Source organism: Copidosoma floridanum, unplaced genomic scaffold (assembly GCF_036245765.1).
Source record: "Copidosoma floridanum isolate Cflo_tuat_1 unplaced genomic scaffold, Cflo_Japanese_pri ptg000004l, whole genome shotgun sequence".
In the NCBI taxonomy this organism is placed as follows: domain Eukaryota; kingdom Metazoa; phylum Arthropoda; class Insecta; order Hymenoptera; family Encyrtidae; genus Copidosoma; species Copidosoma floridanum.
Genome location: NW_028321881.1, coordinates 30,642,714 through 30,652,470, shown reverse-complemented (window position 1 = coordinate 30,652,470; position 9,757 = coordinate 30,642,714). Strand labels below are relative to the sequence as shown.

The 9,757-nt window shown below is 39.3% G+C and overlaps 2 protein-coding genes across 2 annotated transcripts; both read left to right on the top strand.

The window, feature by feature from the left end:
* Positions 1-3,885: 3,885 nt before the first annotated feature.
* Positions 3,886-4,538, top strand: LOC149375807 (uncharacterized). Its single transcript, XM_089596651.1, has 2 exons — positions 3,886-4,081; positions 4,141-4,538. The coding sequence occupies exons 1-2, from the start codon at positions 3,886-3,888 to the stop codon at positions 4,536-4,538; spliced, it is 594 nt and encodes a 197-aa protein (XP_089452777.1).
* A 20-nt stretch (positions 4,539-4,558) lies between these two features.
* LOC149375806 (uncharacterized) lies at positions 4,559-6,312 on the top strand. Its single transcript, XM_089596641.1, has 3 exons — positions 4,559-4,755; positions 5,385-5,392; positions 5,510-6,312. The coding sequence occupies exons 1-3, from the start codon at positions 4,559-4,561 to the stop codon at positions 6,310-6,312; spliced, it is 1,008 nt and encodes a 335-aa protein (XP_089452767.1).
* Positions 6,313-9,757: the final 3,445 nt, after the last annotated feature.

Genomic DNA, 9,757 nt, shown 5'->3' with positions numbered 1-9,757 from the left:
ATATGGACATTTTCACGCGAATCCACTCTTCTCATACCCCTACCGTGCTTCTCAAATAAAAAAAAAATAAGCGCCTGGTTCGGCCGCTTGGCCGCGGCGGGGCGCTCGAACCACTGGAAAAAAGTGGGCACACTCCGTAGCATGGCAGTCAGCAATCTCACTATTAATCTCTGGCTTCGCACGCGCGCATACTCTTTGTAACCAATCGTAGCTTTTTCCATTATTTTCATTAAACTCTTTTTAAGAGAAAATCTCTCTGTTCCTGCTTATTTTCTTTCACCCGATATTTAAGTTTACTAATTTCGAGAGGAAGCCAATCCAGCAATACACCTCCTTAATCTTGCGGAGGCCAAATCTCAAACACTTGGTGCATTGGCCGGGAAAGAAAGGCTTGTAACACATTACTGCATTTGCTGCTGGGATCTGGTGAGTTAACTTTTTTCGATCTCTACTGACGCTTGTATTTTTGCCGTGGACGTGGCATCCTCTATACGCGCGTCTGCATGGCAAGCCTAGGCACCTTTTCAAAACACGAGTCGTCGTCGGCCGCCATTTTAGTGTCGGGACTGGCTGTGGCTCAACAGTGTTTTCCTTGCAGGTGCGTGAGGCGGCCATTTTTATTAGACTCGTGCACTGCTCTAGCATAGCGTGTAGTTGTGCTCCCTGCAGTGTGTGTGTGTGCGCTGATATCTTTTCGTGTGTGGTGGCTCTTGTTCTTGGACGTGGGGTGGTGACGGGTGCTCGTGGCCGTCGTATCGTCAGAGCATCTCTCGTGCAGTTGGCTGTTGAGCCTAGCTGCCATTGCTGCTGTAGTGCAGAGCTCCTTTTTTCACTCTCTCGTACAGTTGGCTGTTGAGCCTAGCTGCCATTGCTGCTGTAGTGCAGTGGTTCTTCTTTTTGTCTCTCTCGTGCAGTTGGCTGTTGAGCCAAGCTGCCGTTGCTGCTGTAGTGCGGCGCGTTTTCTCTCTCTTTTTTTTCCCAGCAGCTGGCTGTTGCTGGGCCAGGCTGCTATTGCTGCTGTAGTGCGGCGCTTTCCAATCCATTTGTTGCAGCTGGCTGTTGTTGGGCCAGGCTGCTGTTACTGTAACTGCTTTCGATCAGGTGCGCAAGACTTTGTCTTCGGCGCCGGTGCTGTTGCTGCTGCGGGCAAATTTCTCTGTGGGACGGACTCACCCTGTTGCTGTAGTGCAACACGAACTTCTCTCCTTTGCTTTTATGTTTTTTTTTTAAGGCACATTGACATCATGGTTACACTCACGGAGTTAACAGCATAACAATGCGACTTGGCTCAAAAACTTGCCAATATTTTGCCAAACCTCAAGAAAACGCCTCAAGAAAGGCAAAATATCGCACATTTTGAAGGCCGAAAATGAGTTATACAACAATACTGGAACGCCTTCTTTGAAAATCATCGCATGCTGATACGTGTCAAGGATGTTGATGAGACTTCCTACGTAAAGGACGACGTTATGCCATAAACCGAGGGGGCCTACATTGATGCCTGCTGCTATATTGACAACGCCATTCAAAAAATTGAGGGATGCCAAGACCCTGGCCCTTCACCAGTGGACAACCCGACTACAACGGCGCAGGCAGTGTCTCAGCAGATCCAGCTGCCTAAGATCGACCTGCCTAATTTCAACGGAAATCCACTTCAGTGGACCAGTTTCAAGGACCAGTTCAACGCCTTGGTACATCAAGTAGAAGGTTCTCCTGTCAGAGAAGTTCGATAAATTTACTCGCGTCCAATGGGAAACGTCCTTGAGTGATAGAAAGTTAGTATCTAAATTTAATCAACTTTGTAATTTTTTGGAAAATCGCATGCATGCACTCGAAGCCGTTGGTCAATCAGTAAAATTAAAGTTTTGAGACATAGAAAGACGAGCCATAAAAACAATAAACCCGAAAATGAACTCTTGCGCTTTCATTCAAAGCAAGTCTGATGATTTTTGCACATACTGTTCTGAAAATCATGCCCTGTATAGATGTAGTACCTTTAAGAAACAAAGCCCTGTTCAAAGAAAAGAGCATGTTGTACAGGCCAAGCTGTGTTTTTTGTCTTTAAAGGCTGGACACGATTTAAAGACTTGTGAATCTTCCTATAGATGCAATGATTGTAATGGTAAACACCATATCTTGATGTATGATGCCTTAAGCAAAAGTTATAATCGTCAAAAAACACCTCAATCACAGTTTGGTCCTAATCGGCAATCTTATGTAGCTGAGAATAATAAGGAGTCTAATGACTCTAATGATTATAATGAATCCAACGATTCTAGCGATGAAGTGCAAAATTATTCGGCTAATTGTCCTCTGGTACCTTACAATTTTGTGGTACTGATGTCAACGGCTTAAGTCAAACTTATTTTTCAATCTGGAAAATCGATTGTACTTAGGGCACTCTTGGACACTGCTTCTAACTCATCCTTTGTTTCTGAGCATGCAGCCCTGTCCTTAAAATTGACTAGACGTCCGATTAAAAGTACCGTGTTTGGAATAAATTCTTGTCAAGCTGGCAAAATAAAGGAAGAGGTTAGTCTGTCGGTGTCCCCAATTACAGATAGTGGTCCAATATTACCATTCACTGCCCTAGTCTTAAACAAGTTGACCCACAACACCCCAAGTGTAAAAGTAACAAACCTTAATTGCCCTCATATTTCTCAACTAAAGCTGGCTGACCCAACCTTTACCACTCCTGCTCCAATTGATGTTATTGTGGGGGCTGATCTGACGGGTTTTCTATACAAAGATGGCACTCGCTCCGGTTCAGTACAAGAACCAGTGGCTAAACTAACTGTTTTTTGTTGGATTCTATCTGGTAAAACTTGTCCTCCTCAATCTTGCCAACCCAGTCATTCCCTTCAGGATATACAAGCGTTTCCATCTTGCGTTGAATTTGATACAGAGCTCTTTTGGGAACCCTTTTTTCTACATCTACCAGCATCCAAAAGAACCTGATCACCTGCTTATCTAGTAGTTTGTCCGACAATTATTTTGACCTTGATGTCCCTCACACTAAGGAGTGTGCTAATTGTGATTTACAAAAATTTTGAAGTTGAAGATCTCCATGATAATCCCATTTCCTCTGAAGAGAAGGAGAGGTGCGAACAACTTTTCACCAATTCAGTTCAACGTACTCGCGAAGGTCGATACATAGTTTCATTACCTTTTAAACTTGACCCAGAGCAGTACCTGCAATCGAACGTTAAGCTTGCCACTCGACTTTTCTTTGGGTTAGAAAATCGCTTACGAAAAAATCCTGCACTTTCATCAAAGTATATTGAATTTATGTCTGAGTATTAAGTGTTAGACCACATATCTGTTTCATCCGTGCCCCTGACTCATAGTCATTTTTTGCCCCATCATGGAGTCTTTAAAACATCGAATCCTCATGGAAAAATTCGAGTTGTATATAATGGTTCATCTCCCTCTCCATCAGGGTACTCTTTAAATGATTGTCTATATGCTGGCCCTAAGCTTCAAAAGGATATTTGGGTTGTTCTGACCCGTTGGCGGATGTTCAAGTATGTTTTCACTGCAGACATAGTTCAAATGTTCAGACAAATCCTAGTTCAACCCAAAGATCGTAAATGGCAACGAATTCTATGGCGTGATAATCCTAAACAGGCTCTGACTAGTTTTGATTTGCATACCATAACTTATGGTCTTACCTCTGCACCGTTCCTTGCTTTGAGAGTTTTGAAGCAGTTAGCCCTGGATGAACAAGCAAAATATCCTCTTGGTGCTGATATTTTGCTTAATAATTCTTACATGGATGACTTTTATGTTGGAGCTTATACTGAAGCTCAAGCTCTTGCTGTTCAGTAAGAATTGATATCTATCCTTAGGGCTGGCGGTTTCTCACTTAGAAAATGGGCATCAAACATGTCGAGCTTGTGTAAGGAAAATAAACTAGAATCAAAATTCCTGCCTCAAGCTGAAGGTGTGTCAGCTCTAGGACTCTGGTGGAATTCTCATTCAGACACCCTTTCGATAAAAATGGCTATGTCTTCAAAATCCACTGAACTACTCACAAAACGTGTCATATTATCAGAAATAGCTCGCCTTTTTGATCCTCAAGGCTTGTTCTCTCCAGTCTAATTTTTGCTAAAATTTTGATTCAAGATACTTGGCTTTTAGACCTTGATTGGGATAGCCCGTTGAGTGATTCTTTGACAAAAAAATGGAATGAATTTTATGAATCTCTTGTTCAGTTAGAATCAATAAAGGTACCAAGGTGGCTTGGTATGAGTTCTGAAAATGCCTCACATATCGAGTTGCATGGCTTTTGTGATTCTTCTGAACGTGCCTATGCTGCCATAATATATGTGAGAATTTTAGTAACGGATAAAGTCTGTCGATCCACCTTACTAGTTGTCAAAACTCGTGTGGCCCCAATCAAGGTTTTAAGCATCCCTAAGCTGGAGCTCTACGGAGAAAAATTATTGGCCGAATTACTGGATCGGGTTAAGATAAATCTACATATTGAGTCATTAAAAACTTTTGCATGGACTGACTCCCGAGTTGTTTTGGCTTAGATTTCTGGACATGCCTCAAAATGGACATCATTCGTTGCAAACCGTGTGTCAAAGATTCAGTCCAATTGCCACCAAAAAATTGGAATTATATTTCATCTGCTAAGAACACGGCTGATATTGCTACCCGAGGTATCACTCCTTTACAATTAAAGGATCTCAAGCTTTGGTGGCACGGTCCAGATTGGCTTCAAAATTCAGACCATGATCTTACTCCAACGTATGTTGAGTCCCCCGAAATTGTTCCAGAGATGAAAACTAAAGTAACAGCCTTGACGGCTCATCTAAAGAAAGATCTGGACTTACTTGTAAAATTCTCTTCTCTTACTCGATTAGTTAGAGTGACGGCTTATCTCTTTCGATTCTCTTTCAACCTTAAAAATCCAGATTCGCGTTGCTCTGGGTTCTTGACTACCCTTGAGCTTCGTCAAGCCCTTGATATTTTGATTAAATACTCACAGCTCAATTTTTTGGATCAGATATTTTAAATTTAAAAATTGAGAATAGGTTGCTGTCAAAATCACGACTAGTTTCCTTCAAACCATTTTTAGACGACCTTGGGATACTTAGATCAGCATGACGTACAGAAAATGCGCCCTTGGCTTCTTACAGTGAAAAACATCCAATTTTGCTACACAAAGCATGTCCTTTGTCTGCTCTGTTAGTCAAACACGCACACCATCAAACTCTTCATGGTGGCCCACTGCAAACTAGAATCTATTTTTTAGCTCGATTCTATATAATCCATTTGCGTTCCCTTGTTCATCGTATAATAGATCAATGTGTTCGGTGTGCCCGTTATTCCCCCCGACATGCACAACCTCAAATGGGAAACCTTTCTGTTTGTAGAGTTACAGGTATAAGACCGTTTTTGACTGCTGGAGTTGATTACGCTGGGCCAGTTCGTATACTTATGTCTCAGGGACAAGGGAGAAAATCTCAGAAAGCTTACATTTGTTTATTTATGTGTACAGCAACTAAAGCCATCCACCTGGAAGTGGTATCCGACCTGACCTCCTCAGCATTCATTGCTGCTTATCAAAGGTTCGCCGCTCGTCGAGGTCGTTGCCAAACGCTCTTGAGTGATAATGGAACCAACTTTTATGGTGCAGATAAGCAGCTAAGACAAATGTTCACCGAGGCTTCAAGCTTTTTTAAACAATCTGCTGAAGCTCTTTCTAATGACACCGTGGAATGGTCATTCATTCCTCCGTCTGCCCCCCATTTTGGCGGGCTTTGGGAAGCAGGAGTGCGCTCTGTAAAGAGGCATCTGCGTCGAGTCATCGGCGACACCAAACTGACTTTCGAGGAATTAAGCACGTTGCTCTGCAAAGTCGAGGCCTGCTTAAACTCTCGACCTTTAACTCATTTTAGCTACCACCCTAACAACCCAACGCCAATGACACCTGGCCATTTTTTAATAGGTGAACCGATTGTTTCAGTGCCCGAGTCTAGTGTTGCGAACGAAAAGCTGTCCCCCCTCGCTCGTTGGAAACTGCTATCACAGATGAGAGACCATTTCTGGGATCGTTGGCGCAAAGAGTACTTACGCGCCCTTCAACAGCGCACAAAATGGTGCAACTCAGAGCCAAATTTGGAGGTTGGATCTATTGTCCTTGATGACAACGTTCCACCATCAAAATGGCCACTTGGAAAAATTGTCCAGGTTATAAAAGGGGCTGACGATATTGTTTGCGTGGCAAGAGTTAAAACCGCGTCTTCCACCTTTAAGCGTCCTGTGGTAAAGTTGTGTCCATTATCTATTGCGAAAGATTGATGGCTGAGTGCCATAAAAATTTATTTTTCTTATGGCTGGCGGCGTTGAAAATAAGATAATGTGAACCTTTATTTGATTTGTTGCGATCTGCTAGAAAATAAGTGTAACTTATTCACTATTTTTTTTTATTTTTGATAGAAAATTATTATTTTGAGTGTTGAATTCAATTTGACAAAAATGAGTAGATTTTGTGTTACTACTTTGCCGAAAGTTTTAGAATATTATAATATTGAACTTCTATTAATCGAGTGTAGAATACATTTATTTTTGCTTGTAATTATATGTGCTTTATAAACCTCTCTTTTGTTTTGCGACAATGTACTTTCGGCGCTGATGCTAAATTTTATATTCTCTTTAAATCCTGCAGCCACGATAAACTTTGGTGATAAAAGGATCTAATTTGTTCTTATGTTAATACAAAATGATTGATGTTTTGTTTATTATTTCAAAAACAAAAAAATGTTCTTATTATCATGTATTATTTTACGTATTATTATAGTATGCGTGGTGTCTCCAACAGGGCTGGCGGTATGTATAGGCTTTTGCTATACTAAGTGAAAATGGTCTCAGCCACGAGACTCAGGTAGCTCGTGCGTACTCGGTAGCGGCCGCTTCGGATAGGTAGGAATAGGGAGGCTATTCTAGCCCAGCAGCTTCAAGCGCGCTGCGTTGCGTCGTTGGCTCGAGCTCGCCCTCTCGCGCCGCTACCTCCGAGCGAACAAGTTGTGCTTCGCACGCGTGCATACAATTCGTAACCAATTGTAGCTTTTTTTATTATTTTCATTAAACTCTTTTTAAGAGAATATCTGTCTGTTCCTGCCTTATTTTCTTTCATCTGCTATTTAAGTTTACTAATTTCGAGAGGAAGCCAATCCAGCAATACACCTCCTTAATCTTGCGGAGGCCAAATCTCAAACACCTAGAATAACATTGAATACTAGCACCTCATCATCATGACCTTTTGTCTTCTATAGAAAATAGTTTCCATTTGTATTAGCATGTTCTACGTTTATTAACAAATCACAAGGACAGAGTTTTGAATCCTTAGGATTGTAGATTAAAAAATCTTTATTCTCTTATGGACAGTTATACGTTGCTTTATTAAGACGTAAGAATTAAAAAGAATTTTTATTTGAATTGAATCCGAGAATAAATAAGAAATAAAAAATATTGTTTAGCAAGAAATGTTTTAGTAATTCAAAAATATGTTACTTTGAAGATCGTCACATTCAAACAGACGTATGTTAATTTATAAAAACGATAAAAAACAAATATGTGAAAAATGTGGAAAGGGTTTGAAAAGAACAGATGGGTTAAAACGACACATAAAATGTCACAATATTAAGCTAACAGAATGAATTATTGTTTCAAAAGCTTAATTGTGTTTGTCTATTTAATTATACCTTCTCCTGAATTCTGTCTTTTTGTAAATAAAGTCCTCAGGTAATCAAGAACTTTATATTTGGGTAAAGTACACATGGACCAGAAAGAGATTTGAAATGTAAAAGTTCAATTAAGTTAAACAAATAATGGTACTTCAGAGACATATAGTAAGTAAGGAAAAGCGAATAGACAGAGGGAGACCTATGATCAGTGACTTGGAAAACCCTAAAAATGAGGTATGACTTGGGTACTAAATTACATATATTTTTTAACATTTCTGATTGTAAAACATTTAATAAATGAATAGTTTTTGGGAGGGAGGTAGAGGAAAAATAACGTTAAAACAAGCAAATAACTATGTGAATCAAGGGGGAGCTGTGGGGGAGCTTAGGGGGAGCCGGGGGGGATGTAAGACTCACTTTCATTAATACAACTATATAGTATAGGGAAATATGTATGTATATATATATATATGTACAAATATACATATATATTTATGGGACGTTCCACGTTAACTGGGCCACCGCTAGGAACAAAAATTGTAAAGCTTTAAAAAATCGTGCAAGGGCTTAAAATATTTGTATTGAGAGCCTCCTTCAAATGTCGAGTGGCAGATTAATCAATTCAATATGGCTGGTCCAACATGGTGGCCGGAAGCCGTAGAAGAATCATAAGTCCAGCAAAAAAAGGTTGTAAAAATGAAAATTCGCAACGGACCAGGTAGTGTTATTTCCAAAATTTTACCTGATAGATGCCCCTAAAGCATTTGTGTGGTTGGTAGACAAAAGACAAAATGGCGGATTCAATATGGAAGTCCAACATCCAATATGGTTGCCGAATTTTTAAAAATCAATTGATTTAAACCAAATACGGTATGCGGGTGAGTCATAGGTCACTGATCACGAATTCAAGGTCAGATTTGCCAAATTAAAAATAGCGGATTCAAGATGGTGGACAAAATTTTCAAAAATCAACCGGTTTGTACAAAATTTGGTATAAGGGTGATTTGGACTCTGTTGATTATGAACCAAAGGACAGACTTCTAAAAGTAAAGATGGTGGACTCTATATAACAAAAATTTAATAACTCAGTCCATTATATTTGATAGGTCACACTGAATTTTTCAAAGTGCCATTGGAATTTCAAAGCACATGTGTTTCAAAATATTTTGAGCCCTTGCACAATTTTTTTTAAACATGTTAATGTGTTCCCACCGGGCCGCAACTCTGGGAGTTTAAATTGTAAAGCTTTAAAAAATCGAGCAAGGGCTTCAAAAAGTTGTTTCGAAAAGTTCATTCAAACGTTAAATGGTATTTCAAGAATTTTTCAACTGGTACCTTGAAAATATTTAGAAATACGTGATAATTCCTAATAATTAAACATAAAAGTGTTTTAGAATGACATATGGCTTTCACATTGTCATGTGGTTTTTCAAAATGGCTGTTGAATTTGTCAGTCCTAAATTATCGTATCTTAAGAGGAATGGTACGAAAGAATGAATGACAAATCATAATTAGTATTACAAGCCATATTATTTATCTGAGGATTAAATATTTAAAGCTCTGATTTTACGTAAGTTTTTTTACGAATAATTTTTTTTTTAACTAATGTACAATGAATTCAGTGAATTAGATTGTCGATATCGAAACTTTAAATAAATCATAATAGTATTGTATAATAGTCACAGGGCTCACAGCATCTGAATATCTTTGAACTACTAATAATTTCTCTGCGTTCATCGAAAATGTGTGACCTTTATGGAATATAATTTGTCATTCATTCTTTCGTTAAATATTTTCAAGGTACCATTTGAGAAATTCTTGAAATACCATTTAACGTTTAAATAAGCTTTTCGAAACAAAAATTTAAAGCCCTTGCTCCATTTTTTAAAGCTTTACAATTTGCACTCCCAGAGTTTGCCCGGTGGGAACAAATTGACATGTTTAAAAAAAATGGTGCAAGGGCTCAAAATATTTCGAAACACATGAGCTTTGAAAATCCACATGGCACTTTGAAAAATTTAATGTGACTGATCAAATATAATGGACTGAGTTATTAAATT